The sequence below is a fragment of the Bombina bombina genome, chromosome 5 (assembly GCF_027579735.1).
Source record: "Bombina bombina isolate aBomBom1 chromosome 5, aBomBom1.pri, whole genome shotgun sequence".
NCBI lineage: Eukaryota > Metazoa > Chordata > Amphibia > Anura > Bombinatoridae > Bombina > Bombina bombina.
In genome coordinates, this window is record NC_069503.1 from 334,115,972 (window position 1) to 334,134,398 (window position 18,427).

At 40.1% G+C, this 18,427-nt stretch overlaps 1 protein-coding gene across 1 annotated transcript in view; it reads left to right on the forward strand.

Moving 5' to 3' along the window:
• HDAC9 (histone deacetylase 9) overlaps positions 1-18,427 on the forward strand; it is a 2,434,493-nt gene that overhangs the window by 2,069,063 nt on the left and 347,003 nt on the right. Inside the window, exon 24 of the mRNA XM_053714127.1 lies at positions 8,274-8,392. Within this exon, the coding sequence (XP_053570102.1) occupies positions 8,274-8,392 (119 nt within the window). The remainder of the gene's footprint in view (positions 1-8,273; positions 8,393-18,427) is intronic.

Here is an 18,427-nt window from a genome sequence, read left to right on the forward strand (position 1 = left end):
TTCTTTAACTCTATTATGGACTTATAAAATGCATTTCTGCCATAAAAAATATAATATTACACTACACCCCACTGAGGCAGAGTTTACATTCTACTCTAACCCGCATAGAAAATACTCCCGTATTGATTACTTTTTCACGAACTCACAGGGTATCGAATATGTACAGAATAGTGACATAGCCCCAATTACATGGTCTGACCATGCACCGGTCTCCTTTGAAATGTTATGGCCTGATATGCCTGAAACCTCTTACATTTGGAGGTTAGACAAGGCCCTCTTGGGCAATCCTATCATTTTAAAGGATATCTCAACACGTATGAGAGAGTACTTTGAATTAAATTTGACAGAGGACATGCCCATTTTGGTTGTATGGGAGGCACATAAGAGCGTTATTAGGGGGCATCTTATTAAGCATAAGGCCGACAGCAGAACCAAAAAAGGATGAAATATAACCAATTATTGACTAATACTAAGGTATTAGAGGAACAGCATAAAAAAGCCCCTTAAATAACGATATTGAAACTCAGTTGGCACAAGCTAGAATAGATTTTAGACAACTCCTCCGTGACGAAAATCACAAAATAGCGATCTGGCTCAAGAAAAAGTACTATCAGGAAGGGGACAAAGCTGGCAGGTTATTGGCAAGGACGCTGAAGCGATCCCAACTTAAAGCGTATGTGTACTCTATGAAAGATCACAAGAATGTGTCTCACCGGAGCAGTCGTGGTATAGCGGAAGTGTTCCGTACTTACTATGATGGCCTCTATAATCTCGAAACCACTTCAGATGCTCAGTCAGGGGTAAGGCCCACACGGAGCCAATTGGCTCAAGATTACCTTAAGACCACCCGGCTCCGAGTCTTGGACAAGGAAGCTGTAGCCTTCCTGGAGACACCCTTGTCTGGGGAGGAAATAGCGAATGCGCGGAAAAACCTCCCGAGTGGGAAATGCCCTGGCCCGGATGGGTTAAGTGCAAAATACTACAAGGCATTTCTCCCGGAACTGCTGCCCCACATGCAGAACCTGTTCAACTCTCTGCCCGACAGCGGGGCTTTGCTGGCATCCATGCTGTCGGCATATATAACAGTGCTACCAAAGCCAGTAAAGGTGCCAGACAAGCCGCAAAGTTACCGGCCGATATCATTGCTGAACACTGACGTTAAGGTGCTGGCGAATGTGTTAGCAAACAGAGTCAATAAGTACCTGTCAGACTTGATCTCTTTAGACCAAGTCGGATTTATACCGGGCAGGGAAGCAAGGGATAATACCCTTAAGGTGCTGCAGCTGATCTCACACTCTGTTGACCGGGGGCTGCCGTTCGCCCTGTTGTCCACAGATGCTGAAAAAGCTTTCAACAGGGTGAGCTGGCAGTTCCTTAGAGGCACTCTGGAGTCAATGGGATATGGGAAGCGGTTCATCAGTACAGTCTTCAGCCTCTACTCCTCGCCTAGTGCGAGGATAAGGGTCAATGGCCTTCTATCCGAGTCATTCAATATTTCAAATGGAACTAGGCAGGGGTGTCCCTTATCCCCCCTGCTGTTTGCCATTTCGGTAGAGGCCCTAGCGTGTAACATCCGAGACAATAACAGAATCAGAGGATACCTAATAGGTGAACGGGAATGTAAGATAAGTATGTACGCTGATGACCTGCTGTTCACACTGTGTGAACTGGAGACATCGGTTTCTGCTTTGCTTCAAGAGTTCGACAGGTATGGAGAGGCCTCTAATTTTTTACTGAATGTCACTAAGTCGGAAGTTCTGGGAGTCAAACTAGACCCATCTGTCATGGATTGGCTTAAGGAACACAGTCCGTTTCAAATAAAAGAAAAAAGATTAGAGTATCTTGGTATCTACTTGGCTGTTTCAGCTGTAGACCTATTTGAGGCAAACTATATGACGCTTAGACGTGAAGTTGCTGCTGATCTCTCTGCCTGGAAACACAAAACAATCTCTTGGCTAGGAAGAATAGGGGTAGTAAAAATGAATGTGCTCCCAAGATTATTGTATCTGTTTCAGACACTGCCTATCACGCTTCCTCCCACTTTTCTCACGCAATTCCAAAGCTTAATTGAAGAATACGTATGGCAAGGGATTAGACCGAGAGTCAACAGAACGACGATGTTTCACGCAAGGGAGGACGGCGGACTGAGTCTTCCAGACCTCAGACTGTACAGAAAAGCAGGGATCTTACAGAGAATAGTTGAATGGTGTCAGAGTAATCTACAAAAAGACTGGATCAAAGTAGACAAATACATCTTACAAGTACATGACTTGTCACCTCTGCTGTGGTCGTCCAATAAACGCAGACCTTCAAGAACACAGGGGTTCCCCCTATTGGAGGAGCTGTTTAGAGTATGGGATAGTACGATAAGAGTGGACTCTCATGTCTCTACGCTGTATTCCCCCCTGACGCCTGTATATGGCAATCCTGACCTACCTTTACAGACCAGAATACCCCCGGAACAGAGCAGAATGTGTGGCAATAGAGTGGCCAGTTTTGTTTTAATGGGGAGGATAAAGACTATGGAAGAGATTTTGACTGATTTTCCTGAACTCCCAGTGTCGTTGTTTACCTACCTGCAAATAGGTCATTATATAAACACCCACAAACATGTCACAATTTGTGAGGGATCTTACACCCTTTGAGGCACTATGCACGAAAGATACCCAATCTAGACATTTGATCTCTATCATCTACACTCTTCTCCTACACCCTAAGGACAGCCCTCTACCAAACTACACTAGAATGTGGCACAGAGAGTTAGGTACAGATTTAACCGAGGACGCATGGCAGCGTATTTTTCAGGCTGTCAAGACGGTATCGGTCTCTGCCCGCATACAGGAGTCCCATTATAAGTTCTTGAGCCGATGGTACCTTACGCCATCTAGGCTCCGGTTGATCTACCCTAGAGTGTCAGATAAGTGCTGAAGGGGATGCGGTGAAACAGGAACGATCTTACATATCTGGTGGGATTGCTCCCTTTTAGAGCCCTTCTGGACTTCCGTTTGGCGGGAGATTCAGGTGATTCTGGAGATGGATGTACCAAAAACCCCAGAAATCTTGCTATTCCATTTTCCCTGTAAAATAAAGAACAATCTGAAAAAGACCCTTCTAAAATTGATGCTGACAGGAGCCAAAAATCTTATCCCTCAGATGTGGAAGTCTGCACAGATCCCCACGCTTGGGGAATAGAAACAGTGTGCAGGATATCCTGCTACTGGAAAAATATCAATATGCCAAAATTATGAAATTAGATGTCTATGAGACACTGCTGCAGATGTGAGACGGTGCCTGCTTAGTGAACTAATTGGCAGGCCTGGAACCCCCTGGAGTTTGGTAGTCAATTGTAGAATATGAGACAAACCCCCTTTTATTTTTATTTTTTTCCCCCTCCCCCTTCTTCAGTCCTACTCATCTTCTCCTCCTCCCCCTAACTACCCCTTTGTCTATACAAAACGGAGAGGCCCCCTAATAGGTAGCAACATACTGGAATAGCTTGATGTAATTTTTATATTTTCCACCTAGACCTGTAAGGTTTTTGTGTGTTTGTCAGGCCCAAGCATTGGGTCCATCTTCAAAAGATATAATATATGTTATGGAAAATTTCTGAAAAATGTAAAACTGGAGCAACATGATTCCTGTGGTTTTGTCCAATACTATGTACTCAAATATTTGTTTGAATTGTATTTTTGCGTGTCATACCACTGACTTATCTGTATAATGTTTGTTTACTTTCTCAATAAAGCTCCTTTGAAAAAGAAAAAAAATATATAATATTTAGGTGTATTTATCATATGCTAACTTCTGTAATGTTCTACAATATTCTCATTCTATTTTCTTCTATAATGCCATTATTAACACTCTTTTTATTATCATTATTATTATTATTATTATTATTAGGTATTTGTAGAGTGCCAACATGTTCCGCAGCGCTATGAACATGGGTGGTATATAAAAACAATTACAGGGATCAAATGGGTGAAGGGTCCTGCCAAGAGTTGCACTGTTGTAGTCGGCTCTTGTGAAGGTGAACTATAAACAGCTGGGCTCATAGGCTTACATCCTATCGGGTTTTAGGGGATAGCAGTGGAGACAGGAAAGGTTAGTGTAGGTTATAAGCGTACCTGAATAGTAGAGACTTCAGGGAGCACTTGAAGCTTTTAAAAACTAGGGGAGTTTCTTGTGGAGCGAGGCAGAGAGTTCCATAAGATGGGAGCCAGTCTTGAGAAATCTTGTAGATGGGAATGTGAGGAGGTAACAAGAGAGGAGAGTAGGAGATCATGAGTGGAGCGAAGGGGATGGGAGGGAGAGTATCTGGCGACAAGGTCTGAGATGTAGGGGGAGCAATGCAATAGAGGGCTTTGTGAGTCAGAGTGAGAATTTTGTGTTTAATCCTGGAGGCAAGAGGAAGCCAGTGAAGGGATTGGCAGAGAGGTGCGGCAGATGAAGAGCGATGTACAAGGAAGATGAGCCTGGCAGAGGCATTCATTATGGATTGTAAAGGAGCTAGGTGGAAGCTAGGGAGACCAGAGAGGATAGAGTTGCAATAGTCGAGGTGGGAAAGGATAGAGTGGATTAAAATCTTTATTGTGTCTTGTGTAAGGAAATGTCTAATTTTAGCGATGTTTTTAAGGTGGAAGCGGCATGCTTTAGCCAAGGACTGAATGTGAGGAGTGAAAGAAAGATCTGAGTCAAGTGTGACCCCAAGACATCAGGCATGTGAGGTTGGGGTAATGATGGAGTTGTCAACAGTTATAGAGACATGGGGGGTGGAGATTTTGGAAGAAGGGGGAAATAAGGAGCTCAGTTTTGGAGAGATTTTGCTTGAGGTAGTGAGAGGACTTCCAAGATGAGATATGAGAGAGAGTTAGTAACACGGGTTAGCAAGGAAGGAGATAATTCTGGTGCAGAGAGGTAGATTTGGGTATCATCGGCATAAAAGTAATAATGAAACCCGTGGGACTTTATTAAGGAACCTAGTGAGGACATGTAGATTGAGAAGAGAAGGGGACCGAGGACAGAGCCTTTCAGTACCCCAACAGAAAGAGGTAACGGGGCAGAGGATACCCCAGAGAAGGCTACACTAAAGGTATGGTTAGACAGATAGGAAGAGAACCAAGAGAGAGCAATTTCACAGATGCAGAAGGATTATAGGGTATAGAGCAAAAGAGGGTGGTTGACAGTATCAAAGGCTGCAGACAGATCAAGGAGGATAAAGAGAGAGAAGTGGCCTTTTGATTTTGCTGTAAGTAGGTCATTGGTAACCTTAACAATTGTTGTCTCTGTTGAGTGAATGGGCAAAATCCAGATTGCAGTGGGTCAAGGAGACAGTTTAATGTAAGGAAATGGGATAGACCTGCATATACTAGCTTTTCAAGAAGCTTTGAGGCAAGAGGTAGTAGGGAAATAGGGCGGTAGTTGGATGGGGAGGTTGGATCGAGAGAAAGTTTTTTCAAGGATAGGTGTGACTAATGGATGTTTAAGAGATGTGGGAACTATACCAGTGCTGAGGAAGAGGTTGAAGATGTGTGTGAGTATAGGGGTAAAGGTAGAAGAGAGGGAGGGGAGTAGTTGTGAGAGGATGGGGTCGAGGGGACAGGTAGTGAGGAGAGAAGATAGTATAAGGGCAGATATTTCATCTTCTGTAACAGGGGCAAAAGAGCTAAATTTATGGCTATGTGGGTTTTGGATGAGTGTGAGCTTTTGAGGCGTGGGAGACCGGTAGTATGTTGATAGCTGATTTCAGTTCTGATGGAGTCGATTTTGTTGTTGAAATAGTGGGCGGAGAAGAGTATTGAATGTGGAGAACAGACATTTTGGGTTTGAAGAAAGAGTAGAGATAAGAGTAGAGAAGTAGTGTTGCTTTTATAGATTAAGGGCAGTAAGATAGTAAGAGTTCAAGATGAACTTATAGTGAAGAAAGTCAGCAGAACTCCGAGATTTCCTCCAGTGTTGCTCAGCAGTACGGGAACATATGCATAGGTACCGTGTCAGAGGAGTATGCCAGGGCTGAGGATGAGTGTATGTTTTCCGAGCTATGGTAGGTAGGGCCAGGTTATCAAGGACCGATGTAAGGGTGGAGTTATAGTGGAAGATGGATTCATCCAGACAGGAAAAGGAGGGGATGGAAGAGAGAAGAGGTTTGAGAGAGCTAGCGAGCTGTTGCTGATCTAATGACTTGATTTTTCTGTGAAGTTTAGTGTGGGGGGTAGAAGGAGGGAGAGTTGTAGGGAGGGAGGTGATGGTACAAGTGAGGAGGTAGTGGTCAGAAAGAGGAAAAGGTGAGTTTGTTATGTTTGAGATAGTGCATTGATAACTGAAAATCAGATCAAGTGAGTTACCATCTTTGTGAGTGAGAGAGTCAGTCCATTGTGACAGGCCGAAAAAGGAAGTGAGTTGCAGAAGTTGTTTTGCTGAGGAGGCAGTGGGATTATCAACAGGGAGGTTGAAGTCACCGAGAATGAGGGCAGGGGTATCTGAGGAAAGAAAGTAAGGTAGCCAGGCGACAAAGTGATCTAGAAAGAGTTGCTGAGCCAGGGGGGCGGTATATGACTGCACACTCTTGAGAATTTTACATTACTATATTCAGTGGCAAAAAACTTTAATTCCAGAGTCTTAGCTCCAAATCAAATGTTAAAAACCCAGGAGATTTCAAAATTAAAGGGACATCAAACACTAAATAAATGCTAAATATAATGAATTTGTCTCTAAAAGGAAGTATGTTGATTTTAATGTTTAATGTGGAATTGGGGATGGTAATTAAATTGTATTAATGATGTATTTTACTAACTTAAAAACAGCACCAGTATTTTAAGCTTTTATACATTTAAATTGATTTATTAATTAAACATTGTATCAGAATTTCATATGGAAGTATAATTACTTGTAAATATGATTACTGAAGAACAAAATCCCTGCCATTTGCTATTGTGCTATGTATGATTGGAGAATTTCAAGGGGTTAACTACTTATATTTTCACAGACACCAATATTGGGATTCCATAATATCTCAGATGGTATGTTAAAGGGACAGTATACTGTAAAAATGTGTTTCCAATTACTTTTTTTCCCAGCTGCCAAGTATAACATGTATGAGATTTGCTTTTTGAAGGCTTATTTGTTTATATGAATTAGCTGAATTTTATGATTTGAAGCCACAACCTAATAAAATGGGTTGAGCTTGTAGGTATAATCAGTTCTCATTACTTTATCACATTGTGTATCTATACTTGCTTCCTTATCTTATATCTGTCCATAAACCAATACTTGGAGAGAACAATGAAAAATTAAAATTGTATTACCTTATCTCTTCTAAAACCCACTGGGAGTGTAATTTATTATACTGGCTGTTATAACACAGCTTGGCCTCGAGTCCAAAAATTGTCAGGATGGGTGGGGATACCACATGCTAAATAACCTACAAATGCCAATATAAGGGTAATGGAAATACTTGTAAATAATTTAATACACTCCAGCAGGTAAAGTTGATCATTGGGAACAAATTAAAGGGGAGAACATTTTTGAGTAAACTGTCCATTTAATGTGGCTGCCTTGTCACCAAGGACATAGTATGGTAGCATCAATCTCCAATTAGCCCAAACACTAGCCTAACCCTAAATCAAAGTCTAGACCTTACCCATACCCGAGCCTTATCTCCAGTCACAACTCTATAAGATGTTGCTACTAAGCAGTCATTAATCTGGTGGATGGCACAATTCTCATATTTGAATGTAATGGGCAGACATAATTCAGTATAAATTGTAGTAGCAATTGTGAGCGAATATGTGAGTGAATTTGTGTATAAATTGTGGTAATAATTGTGAGTGAATAATGGTCTGTAAACCAATTTAAGGCTCTCTAAGTTTATTGTTTTTGGTAAACTGGATAGGGTCCTAGAGCTTAAATTATTCAATTATCAAGGAGATAATGGACTTTTATTTGAATGCAGTTGTAAAGCTGAAAGTTCTGTGCTAAATCACTAATGAATGGCACACTGTTCATGTATTCTGTCTATTGCAGGCCATTCATAAAGTTTATCATGTACACTTCATAAAAATGGTTGTTTACAATGTAATTAAACATTATTAAATCAGAAAAATTTGTGAAAATGTTAAATGTGCCAAAATTAGATTATTCATAGCAATGGTTTAACATGTATCCTTATTACCATCACATCTATCAGAGTGGTTCTTAAGAAATGTTTAAACTGTTACTGAAACATTTATATTTTATTGATGTTTATCACTTTTAAATTGTGTTTTCTTTCTATTTAGGTTACTGGTTATGCCTATTGCTAGGGAGTTTAATCCTGAATTTGTACTTGTTTCCGCTGGATTCGATGCAATAGAAGGGCATGGTCCTCCACTGGGGGGTTACCAGCTCACTGCCAACTGTAAGTAATTGCATGGTCGAAAAGAGCAGAAACTGTACTGTATGTACAATGGTGAAATTATTAAAACAATTTGAATATTTTATGGTATATTTTAAATATATTACTTGACTTATTAAAAGTAAACAATCACATTAATCCCTGAAATAATTTAGAAATCATTTTGTTTTTTGGTATCCCAATATTAGCCTCAAATCCACCAGTTTATTATTTATGTTAATTTGACATCAATAGTACTTTCAATACAATGATCTCTAAACATATACGGCCAGATTACAAGTAGTGCTATAAAGAAATTTTACTTCTGCGCTAACCGAGCTCAAAGTAAACTTTTTGCATGTGCGTGTATTACAAGTTTAAAGTAAAAGGTTAATGTGCGAGTGAAACCCAATGCCCGCTAACTTCAGGACTTTGGATATTGTGATTGCGTTAACTTCTTCCCACAGACTTCAATGGAGCATGCTGTTAAAAGAAAAAAAACCTTATTGCTTGTGCTCTAACCCGATAACATGTTAGACCAACTACACTAAACATGAAGGTAGTTATACATATTTTCCAATGTTCTTCACATAGAAGAAAATGTTTCTATATACATATACATACACACATATTTAGACACACATATATATATATATATATATATATATATATATATATATATACAGTATCTCACAAAACTGAGTACACCCCTCACATTTTTGTAAATATTTTATTATATCTTTTCATGTGGCAACACTGAAGAAATGACAATTTGCTGCAATGTAAATAGTGACTGTACAGCCTGTATAACAGTGTAAATTTGCTGTCCCCTCAAAATAACTCAACACACAGCCATTAATATCTAAACCGTTGGCAACAAAAGTGAGTGCACCCCTAAGTGGAAATGTCCAAATTGGGCCCAAAGTGTCAATATTTTGTGTGACCACTATTATTTTCCAGCACTGCCTTAACCATCTTGGGCATGGAGTTCATCAGAGCTTCACAGGTTGCCACTGGAGTCCTCTCCACTCCTCCATGATAAAATCACGGAGATGATGGATGTTAGAGACCTTGCCTCCCGCACCTTCCCTTTGAGGATGCCCTACAGATGCTCAATAGGGTTTAGGTCTGGAGACATGCTTGGCCAGTCCATCACCTTTACCCTCAGCTTCTTTAGCAAGGCAGGGGTCATTGTGGAGGTGGGTTTGGGGTCGTTATCATGTTGGAATACTGCCCTGCGGCCCAGTCTCCAAAGGGAGGGGGTCATGCTCTGCTTCAATATGTCACAGTACATGTTGGCATTCATGGTTCTCTCAATGAACTGTAGCTCCTCAGTGCTGGCAGCACTTATGCAGGCCCAGACTATGACATTCCCACCACCATGCTTGACTGTAGGCAAGACACACTTGTTTTGTACTCTTCACCTGGTTACTGCCACACATGCTTGACACCATCTGAACCAAAAACATTTATCTTGGTCTCATCTCATCGGGCCACAGGACATGGTTCCAGTAATCCCTGTCCTTAGTCTGCTTGTCTTCAGCAAACAGTTTGCAGGCTTTCTTGTGCATCATCTTTAGAATAGGCTTACTTCTGGGACGACAGCCATGCAAACTAATTTGATGCAGTGTGCGGCATATGGTTTGAGCACTGACAGGCTGACCCCCCCACCCCTTCAGCCTCTGCAGCAATGCTGGCAGCAATCATATGTCTGTCTCCCAAAGACAACCTCTGGATATGATGCTAAGCATGTGCACTCAACTTCTTTGGTCGATCATGGAAAGGCCTGTGCTCAGTGGAACCTGTCCTGTGAAACCGCTGTATGGTCTTGCCCACTGTGCTGCAGCTCAATTTCAGGGTCTTGGAAATCTTCTTATAGCCTAGGCCATCTTTATGTAGAGCAACAAATCTTTGTTTCAGATCCTCAGAGAGTTCTTTGCCATGAGGTGCCATGTTGAACTCCCAGTGACCAGTGTGAGAGCGATAACACCAAATTTAACACACCTGCTCCCCATTCATACCTGAGACCTTGTATCACTAATGAGTCACATGACACCGGGGAAGGAAAATGGCTAATTGGGCCTAATATGGACATTTCCACTTAGGGGTGTACTCACTTTTGTTGCCAACGGTTTAGACATTTATGGCTATGTGTTGAGTTATTGTGAGGGAACAGCAAATTTACACTGTTATACAGGCTGTACACTCACTACTTTACATTGTAGAAAAGTGTAATTTCTTCAGTGTTGTCACATGAAAATATATATTAAAATATTTACAAAAATGTGAGGGGTGTACTCACTTTTGTGAGATACTGTATATATTATAGCCCTTTCCAGTCAAATATATACCATACACCTCTTAACACATATAACAAATATTAGCAATATTCATGTAAAACATTTTTTATTAGAAAGTATATATATATATATATATATATATATATATATATAAGTGTAATACTTTATTTGAATGTATTTTATCTTGTGTTTGGTGCAACTTTTTTTTAACCCTTACACTTTATGCTAGCGCTAACCCGATGATTGCAAAATGTGTTTGCACTCAAGTGCAACTCTTTTACTTTTACTTGAATATGCACGCTAGTCAGCACAGTCCAATATATACCAATATATACCAATAGCTCTCCATTTGTAATGAAACCCATAGTGCCAGATCACAGTTATTATTATTTTTATTTATTTTGTTTTGTTTTTAGTGAGTTTTACCAAACTTCTACTAAACACAGAAGGGTAAGAATGAAATAGAGCAATATCAAAAGCAAGTGTAACAATTTGTTCTATGAGTACTAATAATCTTCTCAACAGGTTAACACAGCAGGTAAATAACCAACAACTGGAATATCTCTCTATAACTAGAATATCTCTCTATAACACAGAATTAAACCCCCAATGTGACTAAATGCTTAATTAGCTATAACATACTCTTCCCATATTAGCTTGATGGAATGATTTTCATCCATTTGTTTTATTATGTGATAGTGTTTTTTTCAAGGGTTAACAAGAGTGTAACTTGGGTCTTCCAATTAACCAAGATGGGTACTGTGATCTTTTTGAAAATCTAGGTAAAAATTGTTTTACACATTTTCTCATCATACCTAGGAATTTATGTCATAAATAACATTTTAATGAAGCGGGTTATTTAAAAAGATATGCCAAATTGTCATTTGGCATTTGGGAAGAAGCTACATGCTCCATTTCTCTCATCAATGATACCCAATATGCTTTAATAATCACAACATAAGCAACCACATTAGTCGTTTTACTAATGCCAATGAGCAACTATTTTTTTTTAATGATCTGCAGCTTATGTGAGCAACAAGCATCTCTGTCCCACTTTAAATATTGTCACTGAAATTATTCTGTTTTTTTATCACCTCTCAAAAAAACATTATTGCAAACACCCATAAGAGATGAAGATAGATGGATTTGTCATGTTTAACCCTTCACAAAATGTTTTTTTTTTTTATTTTGATGTTATGTTGTAGTTATCAAAAATGCTTCCACTCACACGCTGAGTTTGACTTCGGCTTTTTGCGTACGTAGGATACTGTGCATATTACAAGTTAAATGTTTTCGCTCTTGCGCTAACCCAACATGTGCAAAAACCCAAAGTAACAATGTCATGACCGCATTAACATATTCCCCAATAGAAGTCAATGGAGTTCGAAAATTGAAAGAAAAGAAAAAACGTACTCGTGCGCAAACCGGATCACATTTTCTGTGCGATAACCCAATATAAATATATAAATATTTCACATTCCAATGTCCTTCACATATTCATAAATACATGTTTCTACATACTGTATATCTGATGGTTTTTTTGGTACTATATATGTATATATATATATATATATATATATATATATATATATATATATATATATATATATACATATATATATATATATACAGTATATGTGTGTTTATATGTGTATATATGACTGTACATACATATATACACATATAGATACATAAATACATCTGTGCACACATAAGTATATATATATATATATAAATAAATATTTTTAGACATGTATATGTATGTATCTCTATGTTAAATCCTTTTGCATGCCTTTTTTTTCTGACACCTAAGTCCTCCTTTCAACTTGTAGTACAAATAGCCGTGATAAATCCACACCACTCGTAATCTAGCCCATAGTATCTAACATTTCTGCAAAGTATTTGATAACATTTTGTAATGTCACTCAAAGGCATATTTAAGGACTGGGCATTCCAGTTACAGACAGCCAATAATCGCCACTGGGGATATGTTATGTCTGGTTTTCTTCTGTTTCTCAGATAATAGACCGACAAATAGATAAATAGATATATAGGTAGATTTATTAATAGATAGATAGATGATAGATAGATATATAGATTTATAGATAGATATTGATAGATCTTGATAGATAGTAGAGCTTATTTACTGTTACATGCCATTCATATTTAGTTTTTAATCTCCATTAAGATACATAAACATTTAAATAACGTATAGGCTAGTCTGATCAACCCATATAAAAAAAAAAATATTCAGAAAATTAAACATTCCTTAATGAAGGGTTACACTTGTTTTTTTATTATGAGCCTTTGATGTCCTATGTTAAAAATAATATAGGCTACAATACTCACCAAGTCATGAGTCACTTATGAACCTTTAGTGGTCAACTCAACAGAATCTCCTGAAAGCATGGTATTTAAGCAAATTCCTTCCTTTGCCATGAGTGATCAAGAACTGTATTTGCTTCTGGGAATATTTTAATATGAACTGGTTTTAAAGATCAAAGGCTTTCAATATCTATCCCACATGTGGCCTTACATCAAAGTTTAGGCGACAAAGGGTTATAAAGCACTTGGACTGTAATGAGCTGTGAAGCTCTATATATTTTGATATAAAGAGAATCTAAAGCAAAACTATTTTAATATAATAAAAAGTTAAATAAAATTGTACATACCGAATGTTACAAATAACCTAGGTAAATGTATAGCTTTTTTTTTCTCAGGCACATACAGGGAGTACAGAATTATTAGGCAAATGAGTATTTTGACCACATCATCCTCTTTATGTTTGTTGTCTTACTCCAAGCTGTATAGGCTCAAAAGCCTACTACCAATTAAGCATATTAGGTGATGTGCATCTCTGTAATGAGAAGGGGTGTGGTCTAATGACATCAACACCCTATATCAGGTGTGCATAATTATTAGGCAACTTCCTTTCCTTTGGCAAAATGGGTCAAAAGAAGGACTTGACAGGCTCAGAAAAGTCAAAAATAGTTAGATATCTTGCAGAGGGATGCAGCACTCTTAAAATTGCAAAGCTTCTGATGCGTGATCATCGAACAATCAAGCGTTTCATTCAAAATAGTCAACAGGGTCACAAGAAGCGTGTGGAAAAATCAAGGCGCAAAATAACTGTCCATGAACTGAGAAAAGTCAAGCGTGCAGCTGCCAAGATGCCACTTGCCACCAGTTTGGCCATATTTCAGAGCTGCAACATCACTGGAGTGCCCAAAAGCACAAGGTGTGCAATACTCAGAGACATGGCCAAGGTAAGAAAGGCTGAAAGACGACCACCACTGAACAAGACACACAAGCTGAAACGTCAAGACTGGGCCAAGAAATATCTCAAGACTGATTTTTCTAAGGTTTTATGAACTGATGAAATGAGAGTGAGTCTTGATGGGCCAGATGGATGGGCCCGTGGCTGGATTGGTAAAGGGCAGAGAGCTCCAGTCCGACTCAGACGTCAGCAAGGTGGAGGTGGAGTACTGGTTTGGGCTGGTATCATCAAAGATGAGCTTGTGGGTCCTTTTCGGGTTGAGGATGGAGTCAAGCTCAACTCCCAGTCCTACTGCCAGTTTCTGGAAGACACCTTCTTCAAGCAGTGGTACAGGAAGAAGTCTGCATCCTTCAAGAAAAACATGATTTTCATGCAGGACAATGCTCCATCACACGCGTCCAAGTACTCCACAGCGTGGCTGGCAAGAAAGGGTATAAAAGAAGAAAATCTAATGACATGGCCTCCTTGTTCACCTGATCTGAACCCCATTGAGAACCTGTGGTCCATCATCAAATGTGAGATTTACAAGGAGGGAAAACAGTACACCTCTCTGAACAGTGTCTGGGAGGCTGTGGTTTACTGCTGCACGCAATGTTGATGGTGAACAGATCAAAACACTGACAGAATCCATGGATGGCAGGCTTTTGAGTGTCCTTGCAAAGAAAGGTGGCTATATTGGTCACTGATTTGTTTTTGTTTTGTTTTTGAATGTCAGAAATGTATATTTGTGAATGTTGAGATGTTATATTGGTTTCACTGGTAAAAATAAATAATTGAAATGGGTATATATTTGTTTTTTGTTAAGTTGCCTAATAATTATGCACAGTAATAGTCACCTGCACACACAGATATCCCCCTAAAATAGCTATAACTAAAAACAAACTAAAAACTACTTCCAAAACTATTCAGCTTTGATATTAATGAGTTTTTTGGGTTCATTGAGAACATGGTTGTTGTTCAATAATAAAATTAATCCTCAAAAATACAACTTGCCTAATAATTCTGCACTCCCTGTATAGCTGGATGACACCCGTCATTATATATGAAAACAAGCAAAATAGCGCTCGTGTGCAATGGTAATTTCCTCCGAGGAAATTTGCCCCGACAGAGGCGAGCTGAGGCGGACAGGGGCGCGTATATGCACCCCTGTTCGCCTCAGCTTTGATAACTCAACCCCTTAATCTCTATAAGCAACATTACTTCTCTATTCTTATCTCTACTCTTTCTTCAAAACCAAAACATCTGTTCTCCACTTTCAATACTCTTCTCCGCCCACCCCCACCTACTAATACAACTTCTCTGTCAGCTCAAGACTTTGCAAGCCACTTTAATAACAAAATCGACTCCATCAGAAACTAAATCAGCTCTCAACATACTTCCATTCTCTCACCCCCTCAAACGCTCGCAATCAACCACAACCCACATAGCCATAAACTTAGCTCTTTCTCCCGTTACTTAGGAAGAAGTTTCTGCACTTATACAAAACTTCACCCTCACCCTCACTCCTCACATTCAGTCCTTGGCTAAAGCCTGCCGCTTCCACCTTAAAAACATCTCTAAAATTAAACATTTCCTTACACAAGACACAACTAAGATTTTAATCTACTCTCTCATCCTTTCCCGCCTCGATTACTGCAACTCTGTCTTCTCTGGTTTCCCCAGCTCCTGTCTAGTTTCTTTACAATCCATAATGAATGCCTCTGCCAGGCACATCTTCCTTACACGTAGCTCTTCATCTGCTGCACCTCTCTGCCAATCCCTTCACTGGATTCCTCTTGCCTCTAGGATTAAACACAACATTCTTACTATGACATACAAAGCCCTCAACTGAACTGCTTCCCCCTATATCTCAGACCTTGTCTCCAGATACTCTCCCTCCGCTCTGCAAGCCACTTTAATAACAAAATCGACTCCATCAGAAACTAAATCATCTCTCAACATACTTCCATTCTTTCACCCCCTCAACCGCTTGCAATCAACCACAACCCACATAGCCATAAACTTAGCTCTTTCTCCCGTTACTGAGGAACAAGTTTCTGCACTTATACTGTGCTCTCACCTCACTACCTGTCCCCTTGACCCTATCCCCTCACAGCTACTCCCCTCCCTCTCTTCTACCCTTACCCCTATACTCACACACATTTTCAACCTCTCCCTCAGCACCGGTATATTTCCCTCATCTCTGAAACATGCACTGGTCACACCTATTTTTTTTTTTAAAAACTTCCCTTGATCCAACTTACCCATCCAACTACCACCCTATTTCCCTCCTCCCTCTTGCCTCAAAGCTTCTCGAAAAGCTAGTACATGCACGCCTATCCCATTTCCTTACATTAAACTCCCTCCTTGACCAACTGCAATCTAGATTTCGTCCACATCACTCCACAGAGACAGCAATCATTAAGGTTACCAATGACCTACTTACTGCAAAATCAAAAGGCCACTTCTCTCTGCTTATCCTCCTTGATCTGTCCGCAGCCTTTGATGGTGTTGACCACCCTCTTTTGCTCCAAACCCTCCAATCCTTCGGCATTTGTGACACAGCCCTCTTGTGGTTCTCTTCCTACCTGTCAAACCGTACCTTTAGTGTAGCCTTCTCTGGGGCCTCCTCTGCCACGTCACCACTTTCTGTCCGGGTACCGCAAGGCTCTGTCCTCAGTCCCATTCTCTTCTCAATCTACACGTCATCACTAGGTTCCCTAATTAAGTCCCACAGTTTCCAATATCATTTGTATGCCGACGACACCTAAATCTACTTCTCTGCACCAGACCTATCCTTGCTATCCCGTGTCACTAACTGTCTCTCTCACATCTATTCCGGGATATCTTCTCACTACCTCAAGCTAAATCTCTCCAAAACTGAGCTCCTTATTTTCCCCCTTCTTCCAAAATCTCCACCCCCAATCTCTCTATAACTGTCAAACTCCATCTTTACCCCTACCCCACATGCCCAATGTCTTGGGGTCACATTTCACTCAGATCTTTCTTTCACTCCTCACATTCAGTCCTTGGCTAAAGCCTGCCGCTTCCACCTTAAAAACATCTCTAAAATTAGACATTTCCTTACACAAGACACAACTAAGATTTTAATCTACTCTCTCATCCTTTTTGCACCTCGATTACTGCAACTCTGTCCTCTCTGGTCTCCCCAGCTGCTGCCTAGCTCCTTTACAATCCATAATGAATGCCTCTGCCAGGCTCATCTTCCTTACACGTCGCTCTTCATCTGCTGCACCTCTCTGCCAATCCCTTCACTGGGTTCCTCTTGCCTCTAGGATTAAACACAAAATTCTCACTCTGACATACAAAGCCCTCAACTGCACTGCTCCCCCCTATATCTCAGACCTTGGGGCATATGTATCAAGCTCCGAATGGTGGAGCTTGATGCCTCGTGTTTCTGGCGAGCAACAGCAGTTATGAAGCAGCGGTCACAAAGTCGGCTGCTCCATAACCTGCCCGCCTGCTCTGAGCTGGTGGCCCATTGTCTGCAAGTCTGCAGGGGGCGGTGTTGCACCAGCAGCTCTTGTGAGCTGCTGGTGCAATGCTGAATACGGCGAGCGTATTGCTCGCCGTATTCAGTGAAGTCTGTCGGACCTGATCCGCACTGTCGGATCAGGTCCGACACACCTTGATAACTAGAGGCCCTTGTCTCCAGATACTCTCCCTCCCATACCCTTCCCTCTGCTCATGACCTCCTACTCTCCTTCTCTCTTGTTACCTCCTCACGCTCCCATTTACAGGACTTCTCCAGACTGGCTCCCATCTTGTGGAACTCTCTGCCTCGCTCCACAAGACTCTCCCCTAGTTTTAAAAATATTTTTTTATGTGAGCTATAGAGTTTGTTTCATGTTTGTTTCACTTTAACTGACTATGAAACCCAAAACTTTTCATCTGTGATTCAGACAGAGCATAACATTTAAAAAAATAAGGTTTTCAATTATCTTCTATTATCAAATTTGCCTTGTTCCCATGATATTCTTTGTTGAAGAGATACCTAGGTAGGTTCTGGAGCATTACATGGCAGGGAATAGTGCTCTTACAAATAGATAACATTCTTACAAACCTACTGCCCTATAGTGCTCCATAAATGGGAAAGATCCTGAGCTGATGATCCTGATTTTCAACAAAAGATAAAAAGAGAACAAAGACAAATTGATAATAGAAGTAAATTAGAAAGCAGTTTAAAATCAAATGCTTTATCTGAATCATGAAAGAAAGATTTTGGGATCCATGTCCCTTTAAGTTTAAACTTTTACATGAAAACATAAGGTTTTAAAATTTGAGTGCTGCTCGTTTTTGTGTACATGATTTAAATTGTTTGATTATCATGTCCTTTTATGGGCAGTTGTTTAAAATTTTGAGATAAGTCCCTTAAAGGACGGTGTTTTAATTATTAAAGAAATTCAATCTAAGGTATGTGTCTCCCCTTAACCTGTATCAATCAGCTCTATGCCCGTAATAGCATATTGCATTTTTTTTTCA